At 42.8% G+C, this 18,597-nt stretch overlaps 1 protein-coding gene across 2 annotated transcripts in view; it reads right to left on the reverse strand.

Moving 5' to 3' along the window:
* The window catches only part of GALNTL6 (polypeptide N-acetylgalactosaminyltransferase like 6), a 961,474-nt gene that overhangs the window by 500,748 nt on the left and 442,129 nt on the right, over nt 1-18,597 (reverse strand). For both annotated transcript variants that reach the window (XM_090036188.1, XM_090036189.1), the window contains one exon: nt 7,760-7,898. In XM_090036188.1, the coding sequence (XP_089892314.1) occupies nt 7,760-7,898 (139 nt within the window). The remainder of the gene's footprint in view (nt 1-7,759; nt 7,899-18,597) is intronic.

Here is an 18,597-nt window from a genome sequence, read left to right on the forward strand (position 1 = left end):
TGAAAAGGTTTGGCACTACTGATGTAGTTAATTAAACAGTTGATCCTGCCTTGAATCATTCTTGACAAATTTGTTGAACCTGCTCTTAAACACCTTAACCACCATGAAACTTTGTAAGTAACCTATATTTGCACATCTTTCCTTACAACTAGAAAGTTTTCTTCAAACATCCACCCTAAAATACCCTTTATTTTCATGTAAGCCATTACTTCTTGTCTTATCCCCAGGGAAGAAAGAGACCAGTGTATTACTTTCATCACTGGAGGACCTTTTTATATATTTGAAAACTTGACTCTCCCCTAAATCATCTTTACAGTATGAACACATCCAAATCTTTGTCTTTCCTCGAGGGTTGTTTTCCAGACCTGTGACAGTTTTTGTTGTTTTTTCTGCACTTTCAGGAGTTGGTCTACACCTTTCTTGAAGTATCATGTCTGAGCATTTACTCATCTTTCACAAAAAGTACTAGATACTGGGGTAGGGACTGCTGTCTTATTTTGCAATTGCATAGTATGTAGCAGAGTAGAGTCCTTGTCTTTGACTGGGGCTGCCAAGTATAATAATAATACTCTGCTACCTAGGTTCCACTGAATTATTAGTGCAACCAATGGGAATTAGAAGACACATTCTAATGAAGTTTTCCGAAACTTCAAAAGATTCATTTAAATAAATGCACCACTGACAGAACAAGGCTTCAAAATGCAATCTGGATCTCTGGCTTTGTTTACTGAACTGTTAATATGCTGAGTACTTATAAGTTCACCATTAAAACTGAAAGCTGTTAAACAAAAATGTTGTATACTTGTTGCAGCACCTGGAGCCTCAGTCAAAGAACCAAGACCCAATATACACTAAACTGAGGCACTTTCCCCTTCCTAGTAGGGCTCTCCACACAAGGAGTTACAGCATTATACCTTTCTAAATATGATTATACTAGTACAGTAAACATTTTCCTATATAAACAAGACACCTGATTGCTCTTTTCCCATATTCATCATACAGGATCTATTCCACCAAAAAGCTGTGCCTGACCTGGCATAACCATAGGGTTGTAACCCCCTCTCCAATTGAAGGGATCAGAGCAGGTGTACAAGCACTACGGAAGGTGTAGAGACCCTCCTCCCCCTATAGAGCAGAGCCAGATCACCAATGGGGACTTACCCATATACCTTTTACTGAGAGAACAGTAGTGGGAACATAACAGGTATAAACCAGGGGGTATAGGGGATACTACAACACCCAGGGGGGGCCAGAATTCAATAAAAGTTAGACGCACACAATCATACACATATTTATCCAGTTGACAAAAGACAGAGTTAACAAAATATAAAAAACACAAATAGCAGAACAAACAATACTGCTTGGTTTAAATACAAAAGGTACAAAATACAAAATGCCAAATAACAAGGAATATAGGGCTTAGGTACCTGGAGGGGGACAAAAGAAGAGAAACACAATGACCCCTTTGCACTGCAACATGAATTTCTCTGTGTTACTTTACTTCACTCTCAGATCTCCGATGCAGTAGGCAGCAACTCTACCACACAGTACTGGTACTACTCTAAGCTACTAAAGGTCTTGACTTTCCAGGAACCTCTACCTCACATCATGCTGTCTGGCCTCTTGGTGCAGAAGCTGGAAACAGGGCTGGGAACCTCTCACATCGCTGCTCAGATCCTTGCTGGAGCTCAGGAGCCTCTCCTGCTGGCCACGGCCTCTCATAGGGGATCCTGGAGCCCAGCGGGGAGCCCCTCCTGCCAGCTGCATGCTGCACTGCTGAGGGTCCAACTGTTACCTGCAAGTCCCACTCCTTCAGGTTCTTCCGGGGCAACTGTTCCCACCCCGCTGGCTCAGCTCTTGCCAGCTCTTTGAAACTCCTTCCTTGTGGTCCCTCGCTGGTCTTCTCTGAGTCAGCTGCACTGCCCCTTTTATCCCCTTCCAGGTGACCCAAGGGGCCAACCAGGGGACATGGAGGGTGAGTCTCTAGGGCCTGACTGGGTGAGGAAAGGGAATCCCAAGCCCTCCAATCATCTTTTACCCTTTCAAAACCCCTGAGCTAAAATCACTACCAGCTAGCCCGTCACAGGCTAATCTACTGTAAGTTGAGCTTAACCTTACTCAAATTCTTCCAAGAAATGCAGTTGTATTTTGCAAAAAAGAAAGACTATTATTAGAAAACAAGCATATTTATACAAAATTATCTTCCAATAAATTAACATTCTTTTCAAGGGGGAATATATATTCTTAAGATTTAAATTAAATTTTTAAACTTCTTAAAAATTAGCACACAACCCACTCAAGACTGCTTATATTATGATCTTCTATACTGTATATAAATCCATATAATTCCATGTAGGTGGAAGTATAAATGGTACAGAGATGTAAAACAAATAGGTTAGAACTGACTAAACTAGTGGAGTTACCATCTAGGATGCAAACAGTAAACAAAACATTCAGGGCCTGCTCCAAGTTGCACTGAAAACAATGGGAAAAAAAATCACCACATACAATAGCAAATAGAAGATCAAGCCTCTAGTGAAGAGTGGTAGCCATTAGAGCTAAAGGGCCTAATTCTCTCACCCCGACTCAGCTGTGCCTTACTATACCCGTACTACCACTAGAAAGCCTTTGTCACTTTTAGAGAATATGAAGCACAAGTTTTCCCAAGGACGATGTGTGTTGATAAAATATTATGCAACCCAGATCAAGCAAACAGAATGCTTTTTCAAATCGAGTCACACAGATGTTATTACATCCCATAAATCATACCAAGCTACAATAAACCAGATTTCTACGATATCCAAATTGGAACACAGGGATAATATAGGCACCTAAAGAACATGTGTTGCAAATGATGTATGTGGTAGCTGTGTTGGTCCAAGTCAAAAAGAAATGCAAAAATCTAGAACTCTTGGTTCCAAAATGATTCCTTTTGTAGCAAACCCCCCAGTTTTTATTTATTTATTTTTATTGCATTCGCTCCCCTTCCCCAACCATTTCTGACTTTTTTCTCCCTCTCTATTCCCTGTAGATAAGTATAAGCAAGCTAAGATATAGGATAAACTTTAAACATTTTTATTTTGGTAGCAAGTTTTTGGTTTTGGATATCCACTGTTTTATATTGTATTATCATTTTTGTACTGATTTTTATTGTTTCATATGGATATTGTATGGTTTAGGCCTGTGTTTGTGAATGAATCAAAGTCATGTCAAGTTTCCATTTTATATGTCAAGTCTCCATCTTGTGTCCTCTGCCCGGGCATCCCCTGTGTATGAATCACGTATCCCTCTGATGTAAATTGGTTCCCTGATGAATAAGTGCGATTGGGAATGACTGAAATACAATGGTATTCTCTACTGAATGGCCTGTAATGACTGGGCCATCACATTGCATTGATTCATCCAGGAACCACATACCTCACCCAGGAACAGAGACAAGACCAGCATTTGAAAGACAGAAGACCCTGCAGAACCAGCAACTCTCACCATTACAGACATGCGGAACTGCACATCCCTGCATGGAGCACACACGCTCAGTATGCCAGGGGCTGACCCTTCCCTAGGCATGCCTCCTGTCACTAGGGTCACACAAGGTCTGCCCCTATAAAAAGGGGCAGTGAAAACAGACCCAGTGGGATGCCTTCTCCATCTGGACCAGCACCATGCCACACCACCTATCCACCAAGAGGCCCTGCCAACAACCCTTATCTGGACAAGGACCCCTTTCCAGCCTAGGATAGGTAGATACTACCTGCACACCTCTTCCTACAATTTGGACCGTCTTTCTCTTTCTCTCCTCCTGGACTTCAGTGGACTTCAGCCCCTGCATCAAGCCTCTCTAGCCCCTGCTGCCATTGTGCGTGTGTGCATGCATGTGCATTGGTGGAAGGGAACCAATAAGACATTGTGTCACCATCTCCCCTGTTCAATAAAACCACTGTCATTTGCAACCCCAGGTTGGGTCATGGTTTACCGAATCCCAGTCCCTTCCCCATCTTAAATTTCAGTCTCATTCTCTCTCTCTCAGCTCTAGCCCCCACCCCTCTCCACTAGCTTCCCAATCTCCTCTCAAATCCTACCGCTTTTACCCTGTGACTTTCTGCTGCCTTTCTCTGCTTTCCTGCTGCCCTGCCACTGCTGCTTTTCCTGCGATTTTCTGCTGTCCATCTCTCTGTTTTCAGGCTTCCCCCGTACCTTCTGTAATCCTTCCCCACCCGCCATAGCCTCCCAGCTCCTCTTAACCGTCCTGAAGTTTTCTCCAACTTCCAGCACCAACTGCCACTCCCTGAAACTTCTCTAGCTGCCCTGGAGCCATCCCCTGACTCCCCACACCCAGAGCCCCTCTTTAATACCCACACTTTCCCTTAATCCCATTTTTCCTCCTTTCCCCATCTATCTTTTCAGGTACCCTGTAGCTCTGGCTCCAGTCCCAGACTCTGTGCCGGCATGCTTCCCTGTTCTGTCGGCTTTGGTGTTGTCTTTTAATCAATTAAGATCAATTAACCTAAAGCTACCGCCAAGCCTCAATTCTTCAGCAAAGGCCCCTGTAGTCTACCAGTTCTAATCCTGGTCCTGGTAATTTTAACTCCCTACACTTCTACTTTCTTACCTTAACCTTTCCCCAGGTATCCCAAGTACACCAAGCACATACATACATATCACAATACCCAACTTAGCAACTCACTTGTGTGTATGTGTAGGTGGGTGGTATGCGTGTAAATTAGTGAATACACATATATATACACACACATATATAGATATCAGTGTGTGTGTGTGGTATATGAATTAGTAATCCACGTATGTGTATTGAATGTGCAGGTGTTGGCAACTGGTAACTGATTCTGTACAGAATTTGGTGTGTGTAGCATGTATGGGCTTAAACTGGTGATAGGTATGCATGAGCCTACACTAGTTATTTTGAACATGTGTGCATCTGAGTTGCTAGTGTGTATATATATATCATGCACACAATGCTGTGCATGATATACAAATTAGTGATCTGTGTCTAACTTCTTGGGTGTATAGTATATGTGCTTGAATTGGTAATAGGTATGCATGTGCCTACGCTGGTTTGGATGTGTATGTGCCTGAGCTGGTAGTATGCGTATGTATGCTTAGTAGGGGTGTATACACCTAGTGAGCATATGTGAGCTTAATTGATTTTTATGTGTGCATGTGCAACTGAACACCACACCCTCCTCTCTAACAGCACAATATTGAGATCCTGAGTGTTGGCCTGACCCCTCAGGGCAACACTTTCATTCGACCAACTGAGAAATTGAGCAAGCTCACAAACAGACTCTCATAGACTCAGAGGGGCAGTTTTCCAGCTTCTGCTTCCTCTGTGCAAAAATTCATTTTATTTCCTACATATGGGGACTTTTTACCATCTTGAACTTTCCCTGAGCCTGAAAGCTTGCAGAAAAAGATTTTCTTTTTGCTATTTCTCAGTTGGTCTAATTAAAAGGTATCATTTTGGAACCAAGAGTTCTAGATTTTTGCATTTCTTGTTGCAAATGAGAAAGTTGGGGTGAAAGTTACTAGGAAATGCAGCCACTATAGGTTCACTTGTTTCTAATAAGTCATTGCTGACAATTCCTTGCTTCTTGGAGATCCTGAGAAATGTCATGGTCCACATAGCTAGCAATGGGTAGAAAAACAAGTTACCAGCATATATACTGGCATATATATTTGCATATTGAGACAAATTAAAATATGCTGTTGGGGAAAAGTACAGTAAACCTTTGTTAACCAGTATCCCCAGGATAAGGGGGTTAACTGGAATTTTTACATAACTGGCATCTGAAATAACCCAACTTGGGTTTTCAAATAGTGTGAAGTGCAGTCACCACATGCAATCATCCTCCCTCCCCCCCACAGGCAACCTGTAGGGGGTGCATGTGCCCCCCTTGTGACAGCTGAAAGTGATATCTGTGTGATAAAGGTGCTTGCTGAAGGCTCTATGAAGATTAGACCAAGTGTTTATCTGTATTTGTTTAAATATTAAGCTATATGTTGTTGCTAAGAGCCTAATTAAAGTTTAAGGTGTAGTAAGGCCTTGTATAAAGGCAGGCCTAGTAAATTTAGCAAAGACTTGAAGTAGTAAGGCCCTGTGGCATAGTTAAAATTAACCTTATCAAAAGGAATGCAAGACTTATACTGCTATTGGTCACTCTAAGGACAGTTAAAATAAAAAGAACCTGGGTGGCTGTAAGTTTTCAGTACCATTCAGAAGCTATAAATGGGCTAGAACATCCAGAAATCATTCTAAAGGAAGATACAGCTCTGTGAATGGTTAATTAGCTGTTGACCTTGATCAGTTGGCCCGTGGATCTGAAGGAGCCCAAGAACTGAATTCAAGGGTCCTCCCTTGTACCTCTCGGATGGCACTGATTGGGGACGCCCGACTTCGCTGAGCTTTGTGGGAAGAGAAACTTGTCGTACAAATCAGGCATCAGAGGGGACCGCCAATAAGTTGATGCCGCAAATTGCTCCAGTCTGTCATTGTTTGTCGTGTTACTACACATAGTTGTGTTTTTGTTAGTCAATAAACCTTTCTTACCTTTCTACCCCGACCATACTCTCAATCCCAAACCCTCTGCAGATGGCTGGGACACCCCTGACAGCCAATACTGATGCTGTCAGTAGGGCTGATGCCCCCTGACAGGGCTGCCACCATTGGTGGCTTCTGCAGGTGCCCATCCAGATTTAGGAGGCACCAGTCACTCGTGCCCTCTCCCCCATGTCTGACTGATTGGCCAGAAATTCTGGTTAATAGAATTTCCAGTTACTTAAATGTAGGATAACAAAGATTTTATTGTTGCCATGATAAATACAGCAAACAACAGTACTGTTTAATCTAATGCATAATTGCTCAGCATCAAAATTATAACTCTATTTTACTGGAAATATTCTTGGCCAATGCAAACTACTGTAGATAATTTCAGACAACCTGTGGAGGATAATTTGGCCAGCCAGAAGGCAACCACTTTTTGATAAAATATTTAAGCAGCAAAAAACAACTCAAATTGAATGCATACATCCTATACTGATCAATCCTGGCACATAGAGATTAATATACAGCCATGAGAGCACCATTTGCTTTTCTCCAAATAAAATCTAATATAAGAAGTGTTACGTTATCTAGCCTAATGCCATAAAATGTATTAAATGCCTTTTAAGGCTCTCAGAGGTTAAACATCTGTGAATTTACTGTTGACACTGATATCACTGAAAATGTATTAAATTTGGTTTTACTAATGGATCATTTTTTTTGAATCTCAAGGTTTTTGTTTGCTTTTAATACTAAAAAGCACACAATAAACACATACTGCCCAAGTCCCTTGAAAACAAAAATCAAAAGATTCTAACAAAATAAGCAAGGCTCCAAACATGCCAGCACTGGACTGCGGTCACAAATCTAGATATGGTCTACCTAAACAAAACACATTCACCACCTGGCAGCATAACTTGGTACTGAGTTTGCCTGTTAGGCTGAGAGGTAATTACAGTAGAATCCGTTATCTGGCATTTGAGTAACTGAAACACTCTATTAACCAGAATTTCTGGCCAGCCAGCCGGACACAGGCTGGGGGCATCTGGCTAAAAAGCACTGGCCTCAGGTAACCAGCATTTTTTTTGTACCTGGCACCCCCCTACACCCCATTTCACACTCATGCCAGAAAAGAGGAATTTTACTGTACCAAGAAAATGGATAAATACACTAAATGAAACAGACCACCAAATATAGTTTACATACTTAGGATGACGAATATCAGGCAGGGATCGTTCCAGGGCTATGTTGTTGCTAACAAATATGTTGAAACCATTCTCCCTATAAGCAGAATCATCATGGTCTTCCTCTGTGAGAGGGTATGGCTTTCCATGCTCACCTTTCCCTGAAACAAAATTAATACATATAGTTACCAATCTCTAGTATTTGAAAGCATAGAGCATACATAGGTGCAAATGTGTTATAAGAGAATAGCAAGGAGGGACTAGACCCAGAATACTGGATCTTGACCCCTTTAAGGAATTTCTTACAATAATTAAAGCCATTATGATAAGAAGAAAACACTGTTCCCTCCCCTAAGGAAGGAACAACCTATGTGACCCTCCTGTTCAAAGGTGTTCAGAGTTCAGGAGAGGCCACACAAGCCAGGACACTGTGGCCTTGGATTTGGTCAGATGCACCTTTGAGACAAACTTGTGGGATGTTCACACACGTATGTGGGTGTCCTTTAGCTCCAAATCCCACTCTGCTATCTGCTGCTTGACCACCAAGACTAGATTTAAAATGTTCCAAGGGGCCGAATTCTTAGCTCAAGGTAACTCAGCTTTACCTGCCTCACCCAGGTCTTCTCAGGTCCTTGCAGGAGAGATTTTGCCAGCTAGAAGATCCAAACCTTTGCCAAGACCTGTGCTCTAAAATGCCGATCCCTGCCTTTGCCTTCTATAGAACAGGTCTGCCCTTATGGTCAATTGCTCTGAACTTATTTATTGCTTTAAGTTATTTATGGTCAGTTGTAAGAATAGAACAATATATATTACATTAGCAAATTGCCCATCATGCATAATGGGGGGGCAGGGACAGTGCCACCTCCCACTCTCTGCCTCCAGCCTCCACCTCTAACCCAAGAACCTACCCCAGTCCCTGCTGCTGGCTCCCAAGAACAGGGGGGAGGGGAGCTTGGACTCAGTGGCAGCTGCTGACACCTGGTGACAGGCAATACCCCCCCTCTGCCTCCCCTCTCCCTCTACCCACCACCTCCCCCTCTACCAGCTGTTATCAGGGCCCGGTGCCAGCAGTAGCAACAGTGGGCATGGAAGTGGCAGGGGGGCACTGCCACTGGAACGCCCCCTTCCCCCAAACAGCTGGCAGGGGAGGAGGGGAGAGGAGGGGGGGGACAGGGTGGCACAGCAGCCAATTGGCATGCACCCTCTTGGTGGCACATGCACAGTTGGCCACACACACACACACACCGCCCCCCCAACGGTAGTCATAAGAAATCAGCAATCATGAACTCAGATATAGAGATAAAAACAAAGGGAAATGTTGGAAGCAGGTTAGAATTCCACTGCTGCCTCTGACCTTTCTTCCTGCAATTTCTCCAGTCTGCCAGAATACTCAGCCTGCTGGCTGAGGGTCTAAAGTCCTTCCCTAGCCCAGGGAAATGAAAGACAAACACTTGCTTCCATGACAAGGTTTAAGTATTCTTATCTGGCCGTTGGATTCTTGGGGAGTTCATACTATTCCTCTAACTTCTTGCCCCCACAAGTATGTATCTATAAGACTAGGAGGCTTTTCTGAACTAATTATGACCAGGAGGTTATTTACACTGTTTCAGTTATGTAAATTTATCAGGGTCCAGATGGACCTGGATCATGAGCCTTGAACTATACTCACAAGGGTCTATTTAATTGATCATTAAAATACCTAGGTCAGATGCTAATTCTCAGTGATTACTTGTCTTGCCATTTAGGCTTTGATTCTTTCCCAGGTGTGAAATCATTATTTAGGGAATAGCACCTAAAAAATTATTACCATGTTATACAATCCTGGCCACACAATAACATAAAAGAAATACATTCATACCAAATACCACAACTCATATTAACATAAGGCCTTTAAAAACTTAGCTTAGTGCTACTTAGCTGTATGGACGGCATGTGCCATATCAGTAAAACATTTTTTTTTTTAAACCATGGAAGACATTCCATTAATACCTCAAAACATATTGTGCATGTGTGGGTGCACGTACATTAAGACAGGTTTTATTTTTAGCCTTGAATTAAATTGGACTAGGAATTTCTTCACAAAGCAACATTTCCTTAAGAGTGAAGACAAAAACTGAGGCTTATCCACACAACTGTGTTCACAGAATCAGGGCTTTTTACAATACCACGGTCTGTTACCAGTTTTTTTATAAGCCCATCACAGATCCTTTGATAGTCATGGGTAAGTCACTAGGATTCTTTCAGTTGCATTCCTTGTGCTTTGAATCAAGCCCAAAGCATCAGAACCAACTTCTTTTTTCTAAACCAAACAGTTTCCTTCAAAATTTTCCCCTTCCCACTCATTCCTGACACTTGCAAGCAATAACTGTTTTTAGAAATAAAGCAATATAATTATAATAGGGATATTGATTCATGCTGATGACAGAGGCTGATTCATGCATTAGCATCAAATGCTTAACTTCACAGAGTAGATATAAAAAGTAACTTGACCCTCTAAGAAAAGGAATTGCACCTACCAATTTTTCCAGGGGTACTGAACTAGCCAGGCATGAGGATACCAAGCCAAAGCACCCTGAAGAGTGATGCACTAACCTACTCTTCAGACAAAACCTGGTTTTGCTTGAAAATCTGGCTCTGTCTCCTAGCAGACCTTCTATTCTGTTTCCCCTTGTAGCATATTCATTATCACTCTTTCTATTTAGAGTAATTCTCCCTCCTCACTAGGAAGGCGCTACTAGACAGCTGAACCCCCCTGTACCTTTGATAAGACACAGATGATGAACTTAAACAATAGTTACCAAGTAAACAAAACTAAAAGATCTTTTACCTGTCCTTGGGCACCCCTCCATCTTGCACACATATGGAATAATAACTCCAGACTCTTTTCATATAACCATTTCTACTATCTAGATCCTTATTTCATAGACATTTCAAGATTCCTCCTGGCATGTTACCCTCTTCCTTCAGGGCCAAACACAAAAGGAAAAAACTTTCTCCCATCTCATATCTCTTCAGTTGAGCTTTTGCTAACTGATGCCATTCTACTTGATGCCCAGCCAATCAGGATCACCTGGGAGCTTGAAGGATGCAGGAAGATATAGCTGATCTGGTTCAGGTGAGACTAAGTCTGACTTTTCATTGAAGGCATTTGTTTATAATAGTGGTGTATTTCATTTTTTATAAATCTCAAAATATGAAAGCAAATATGGGTTTTATATTCTAAGCTGTCTGTCTTTGCTTACAAACAAACAATTTTTAAAAGAACAACTCTGATCAAAATAACTAATGTGTTTGGGAGACAAACAAGAGCTTGAATTTTTCAGCATTGTCATTTTGTTATTTATAGTTAACTTGTTTTCACACAAAGAAAAAATACCCTTAAAATGCAAATATCAAAGTGCCTAAAGCTGATATGGATAGAAAAATCTGTGATAACGATTCTATGTGAATTTTTATGAAATTCATAGTAAAGAACCATAATCACAGATGCTCACTTATTGATTAGAGTATACAGCTTTAATCCAGAACACTAATCAAGGTCTAACAGTGGATTTATATTATATTTTAATAATAAAAAGTAACTGTGCCAGTATAATATAACCCCCAAGGAATTATTTAGACATCAGTGTTTACTTATATCCCAGTGCACATTCTAGACATCCATTTTTATCTGATAATCCAATAAGTAATTTAGATAGTAGGCAAGGCTACTGAGGAAATCCCAGAATAAGAAGACTATGATAAACCAAGCCAGAGGAAATGAAACCTTTTGGCAGGCATGTCACTAATTCTCTTTTCTGACCCCATCTCTGTTTCTACTGTCTCCTGCCTGCCTGGTTAATTGTTCTTCTCCCTGCACCATCTGCTTTGTGACATTCAAAGCACCTGTCTACACCCCTTGTGGCATATGTGCTATGAGTTGGCCACCCCAAACTGGTTTGTTGCTCACATACCTTTTCCCAAGATTTAATTTCCCTCATAATCTTGCTCCGGGCTCTCCAACAGATGGCCCACAGGCTACACGAACCCTATGAGGGGTTAGATTGCATCTGCCAGGCTCTTGCCTAGGTCCTGTTTCTCATGATTCCAACTGCAAAAGCAACTGGAGTTTCTGTGCTCCACCTCCGTGCTCCAGTTGCTGCTTCTTGCCTCTGCCCCAGGGGGCGGAGTAGTGCAGTAGCAGAAGGAGTTAAGAGTGAACCTAGGATACAGTGCAGGAATCAGCAGCAGCTTCTCAAGGTGGGGGGTTGAAGGCAGGCAGTGCAATGGTGAGATGTGATGGGGGCTGGATATAGTGGGCACACAGTGTAGTGGTGGGGGTGTAGGCATGCAGTCCAGTGGTAGGGGGATGGTCAAGGGTGCACAGTGCAGCAGCTGGGGTCATGGGCAAACAATGTACCAGTGAGGAGTTGCACTGACAGAGTGTACACAGCCTGAGGGATGGTTTTCTCTGGTGCAGTCCACGGAGTGTCCCTCCAGCTGGTGAGGCCCATAGGGCACGTGGCCCTTGGCTGCTTTGAAGTTGGATAGCCCTAATTTTGCGATTTGCCTGTTTCAAACAAGGCAATGGGATTCTTTAGAGTCCCTGGCAGTTTTTTTCCAGGAAGGCAGACACAGCTTTCCTGGTATATTGCATCCATAGGATAGGCCCAAACAATGAAAACTCACATTTCCACTACCAAAGACTGCAGAAACATACTTTTAGGTCCTGAACTGCAGGGACTGAAGAGATGGAATCCACACCACTTCCTTGCCTGTACAACAATTATCCCAGTGTATAACTTAAAATAGCAACCATATAAGTCCTCTGTATTCTCTATGATGATATTTTTGATATTTTAGCACTATCATTATTTGTTAAATGAGACTTCCAGCAGGGGATGCACCCAGTAGACAAAAGCTGAGATGGAGGTAGTATTTAGCTCTTTTGAGCCTCAACAACAGAACTTTCCTAAAATGCTTTCTTGCTATCCTGGGCCCCCGTAACATGTTCCATTTATGCCACTATTAATGTCTTATTCATGGCATAACTTGGGTTACATGTGAACCTGATTTAAGATGCCATAAAATGGGGAATAGCTCCTAAAAATATTTCATATGCAATGTAGAATATTTTTATGGTTGGTTTGGCACCTTAAATTTAATGTATGGCTGGAAGCCAACAATCAGCTGGCCTTGGGTCTCAAACCTAGGACGCTCTGAGCAGGGGGAAGACAATCAGCTCACTGCTTGTCATGATAGCCCCAGATGAACAGGACCTGGGACTCTCTGGGGACTGGGGTCAACAATTAGCTGACAATCTCCAGTCTCTGGACAGCCCAAGGTCTTCAATTGGACCTGAAACTGTCTGGCATAGCCAACAGTCAGCTAATTGTTGGCCCTGGATACAGATAACTAGCCTTCAACTTACCGGTACAGAGAGTGCCCAACTCAGGGCTCCCTCTGTACCAGCAAGTGGTAATGGTGCTATGAGGATCTTATTCCTAATCTCAAAATCACAACTCCTGCCATGCATGATCATTAGGATCAGGAATTGTAGCAAAACCCCAGTTGTACTTTTTTTATTGATTTAAAAATACATTCCCTCCCTTTCCCCAAACATTTCTGACTTTTTCTCTCCCTCTCTATTCCATATAGATAAGTATAAGTGACCTAAGACATAGGGTGAGCTTCAGAATTTTATTTTGGTAGCAAGTTGTATTTGTTTTTTTTCCTCCTCCTTTTCAAATAAGTGCCCTGTTATGGATATCCACTATTTTATATTGTATAATTATTATCTTTATATTGATTTTTACTGTTCTACATTACTGTTTTACTGATACTATATGATTTAGGCCTACATATGTAAGTTAGCATAAGTCATGTCAAGTTTCCATTTTGTCTGTCAAGTCTCCCTCTTGTGTCCCCTGCCCAGGCATACTCTATTGTAACTCTGTTGTAACTGTGTGACTCATACCTACCCCCGCCTATGTAACTTGGTTCCTGAATGAATGGGGATGAATGAGGGTGCTTCAGACACAATGGCAGTAGGTCTAAAAATAGCTCCTTCTGAATGACCAAACCATCAACTCCTTGACCCAACCATCACCCTGCATTGACCCTCCCTGGCTCAAGATTTGAAAGAAAAAGACTACTGCAGATCCTACCCGAGCCACCATTACAGACAACTGAAACTGCATGTCCTGACCTGGAATGCACATGCTCAGTGCACCCAGGGCTGCCCCTTGCCTGGGCAGGCCCCCTGCCACTGGGGTTACAGAAGGTCTGCCCCTATAACAGGGGGCAGTGAAGACAGACCCAGTGGCCATCTTCACCTGGACCAGACCTGCTCCATGTCGCGCTGCCTATCAATGCAGAGGCCCTGCTGGTGACCCCTCCTTTGGATAACACCTGCTGGACAAAGATCCCGAATGGCCATTGAGGACCCCCTTCCAGCCTGGATACATAGCTATCACCCCCACCCTCTCTTCAACCAAGGACTTGGACTCTGTTTCTCTTCCCTACCTGGACTCATAAGATTCACAGATGTAGGGTCTCCTGCTACCATTTTGAGTCCTTGTGTGTGTGTGCACCTGTGTGGAAACCAATAACTTCACGGGGCTGTGTAGGGTGTTGCCTGTTTAATAAACCTGTTATTTTGAAACCCTGAGTTGGGTTTTTGTCTGTTTCCTGACTGTTTCCCCCTTATCTGCCCCCGATCTCCCAGCTATCTGCCTCAGTTTCCAGCCCCAAGCTCCCAGCTATCTGCCTCTCTCTTTCCTGGCTGTCTCCTCCTTGCCACTGGGCTTTTTCCCTTGCACCAGTGACCTCAAGTAACCCTGAGGCCACTTGACCTTAAGTAACCCCAGCTCCCTTCCAGTCTGCTGGTTCTAATCCTGGCCCCAGCAACTTTCACTCCTGATACTTTCACTGTCTCATTTTAACCCCCATCCATCTCCCTCCTTCCCCTCCTTCTGGAGATCTTTGACCCTTGATTCCCCCTCCCATAGTCACTAAGCACCCTAGGTATCCTAAATACCCTAAGCACACACATACACCTCACACCACCCAAGTTAGAAACTCACCTGTGTGTATGTGTATGTGTAGGTGGGTGGTTTGTGTCTCAACTGGTGAATATACATATATGTCATTGTGTGTGTAATAAACAAATTAGTGTATGTGTATTGGGTGTGTGGGTATGGACAATTGATTTTTGTTTAACTTTTGGTGTGTATAGTGTATAGGTGCTTGAACTGGTGATAGGCTGGTAATTTTGGATGTGTGTATGTGCCTGAGTTGGTAGTGCGTGGGTGCATGTGCCTAGTGTGTGTGTATGCACCTAAATGATGTTTACCTGTGTGCATGTGCAATTGTACACCACGCCCTCCTGTCAGCATGATATTGAGTTCCTGAACGTTGGCCTCACCCCACAGGGCAACAGACTCAGATCCCATACTGCCATAAAATGAATCTATGCCAGGGGCCCTGGCTTCATATGGTATTTAAACAAATGTATTCCAGTTTATGGATTGTTTGTAAAATATTTGCCATTATTACAATTTCAAATATTTGCTGTTCACTTTCTACAGGCTTTCTGTGGGGGAAACAGCTGTTGATGAAACACACAAAAGGTTGTAAACACAGTTTAAGTAAATTCATATTTAAAAATGAATGTTCATGAATGTGAGTTCCACACTATTGTCCAGAACAATCTGCTCTTTAGGAAAAATCACATCAAAGACCCAGTGGGCTGTCATTAGGCTTGAATAGAGTTACACCAGAAGAGAAGTTGGCTAAGATCCCAGAGCAATGGGAAAAACTTACAAGGACAGCTATAAAGTTTGGTAGATCTATAGCATAATTTTATTAAAGTTCAGGGGTAATGCTACATTACCTTTTAAATTTTTGTTCTTTGATTCTACATCTTACAGTTTTTCCTCCAGCAAATACACTGGCACCTAATCAAGAATAGAGTAATAAATAAACTGTATGTCTCCAGGACACAACCCAGACATAAAATTACCCTGTTTAATTTTACCTTTTTAATAGATTGTTAATTCATTACTCAGGCTGAACAATAATCTGTGTGTTATCGCCTTTGTGTTCCATTGCATATGGAATTTTATATTAAATACTGTATAAGATTTTTTTATAAATTGGCACCTCCATATTAATTAGGAGAATAGTACAATAAGGACACACATGCACACTTCCTAAATGCCATGAAAATGTTCAGATGAGCTAAAAGATAAGTAAAAGAAGATGTGAGAGGTTACAGAAATTCTGAATGTCAATGACTTCTGCAGAATGACGAAACTATTATAGAGTGTCTTCAATCCCAATGGAATAGTGCTGACGTCTCCCTGAAATGGGCGTACACTCTGGAGGCTTATTCTCAGTTTGTGATAACTGATAGCTTGGAAGCATCCAAATTATATTCTGCACATGATGATGATGTCTGATACAGCAGAAGAAAGGAATCCTTTCTTGCTCAGTGCACAGCATGAGAGGAAGAGAATTGATGCAAGACAAAACGAAAAACTTTATCCTCTGCAGTCAGTATAAGTGTACAACAGCATAAAAAAGTACTGTTTTAGCCAGAGTGGTAAAGCTGCCAGCTTTGCTAATTATTAAAAATCAGTGTCAGCTGCAAATCAAATCATACCAGTGATAAAGAAACAGTTCCTGATAACTTTCATGTAAAATGGGTAAAAGTCCTGTTCACTAAAAGAATCTCAGACAGCAAGAAAACCCATTACAATAGGTTATGAATTTTCAGCTCAATGCTATTTATGTTACCCTAGGCACAGCGGAAAAACATTGGATTTACTGTCTCAAATAACTAAGGAGCAGTAACTGTAAACGTTGCATCCTAGTCCATGGGTTAGTAGAAACTAAATGGATAAGTCATGTAATCCACTCCATTTCCTTGAAGAAGTACCATATACAAACCTCATTGTTTTATCTACCGTTCCATGCTACCAGTTCACCTTGACTACATAGTCCACTGCTGCACTAACCCAAATCCCTGACTCGCCAGAATATTAAAGCAGAAGCTACTTTACTGAATAGGAATGGAATTGTTGACATGATAAAATGCTTTGCTGAATGATTGCTCCTTATTTTGTTAATAAAATATGCCTTTCGTAAGGTTCTAAAGCTTTCATAACAAAAATGATGCAGGTAACCAGATCTTACACTATTACATGTTACAAGATGCATGTGTGAGTGTGTGTATACACCTTAATCCCAACCCAGAAACCAGATCAGCCAGTGCACACTGACAAAAAAATGTTGGGTATGAATTATCAGATCAACCTAACTAGGATTAAGTCAATCTAAATTCCCACTTATGCAAGTATTTAAAGGGTTTAATTTGGCCACAGTGTGGCACACCCAGTATAAATCTACTCTGGAGAGGCTTAACTTGATCTAGCAAATGCCTGCCCATGTTATCAGGCAAGCCCTGGGTCTGGGAAAGCCCAGCTGCTCACCCTAACTTTGAGACTGAGACCAACCCCATCTAAACCCTGATTGGGCTATTTACAGCCCCCCCAGCTCCATATGGACATCCCAAATTACTTACCTCAGGCTCCCTGTATTGCTCCTGGCAGTGGTGAATGGCTGGATGTGCCACTCCCTGTCTAAGTTTAAATAATTTAAAGCAGTGCTCAAACTTTTGGCCCAGAGAGTGGGATGGGGCTGATCCATGGATTGAACCCCACATGCCAGGATTATGCCATGAGGCCCAGCATTGCCCCCGCCCTGACCCAACTGGGAGCAGGCCTTGGGGCCTAGCACCACCCCTCTTGCCCAATGCCTCAGGATTGGGCCCTAGGGGGCAGGCATCAGCCCTCATGCTGGGATTGGGTCCTGGGGGCCCAGTGCTGACCCGTTCTGCCCCTGTTCACTGGGACTGTGCCTCAGGGGCCCAGTGCCACCACCTCTCAGCCCCCTGCACTGGGATTGGGCCCTGGGGCCTGGTGCTACCCCCACCTAGCCCTGTATACTGGGATTGGGCACCCAATCCAGCAAGAAGGGCCAGAGGAATTCCACATGTTTGGAAATCTGGCAGTGCGGAGTAGTGCCACTGCTCTCCTGCTGCTCAATCCTGAGCCCTGTGGGCCAGAGGACATGGGGTTGTAGGCCAGATCTGGCCTGTAAGCTGTAGGTTGAGCACCCCCGGTTTAAAGCAAGCCACCTAAACCTAGACCAAGTACAGCGAACGCTTATGTTCTCACCTATAAGGGTCTATAATGCTGTCTGTCCAAGATGCCACTAATAAGAAAGTAGTCACCTTCTGACTACCAAAAGTAGAGGTGCACCAATATCAGCACCGATAAAAGGAAAATTAATGTTATTGGCAATTGGCTTTTTTTGGCTGATGTGGCCAATAATGTTGCTGATAAATGCACATGCATGCACGCAGCCGCAGCATGCTTGTGGCCAGGAGTGTAGACCAGAAGCTTGGAAAGCAGCATCTAGCTGATAAGCTGAAACCTAACCATGAAGGAGGTGAGCTGGAGGAAGAGCGGGAGAACAGTTTTCTGCTGCTGATGCCTCTGGGCTCCAGCTTGGAGTGGAGACCAGAAAGCAGAAAGCAGTGAGGAGGCAAGGATATGCAAGTCTTCCTAAATGTGAAAGATATCTAGCAGCTTGCAAAGGCTATAGGAATGCCAGTGAGGAAGACGGAGGAGCCAACTACCAGGAGCAGTAGCACAGACAAATCTTAAAGGGACAGGCATGCATATTTTAAAAGAAGTATAAATGCCATGACAATAGTTTTACTTAACATCAGGAGTATCTCAAGGAAAAGATGGGAGCAGATTGAACCAGTATGGAAACAGGTAAGGGCAGACAATCTGCCTACAAAAATGTGGT

The sequence above is a fragment of the Crocodylus siamensis genome, chromosome 2 (genome assembly GCF_052110815.1).
Source record: "Crocodylus siamensis isolate JL-2025a chromosome 2, ASM5211081v1, whole genome shotgun sequence".
Lineage (NCBI taxonomy): Eukaryota > Metazoa > Chordata > Crocodylia > Crocodylidae > Crocodylus > Crocodylus siamensis.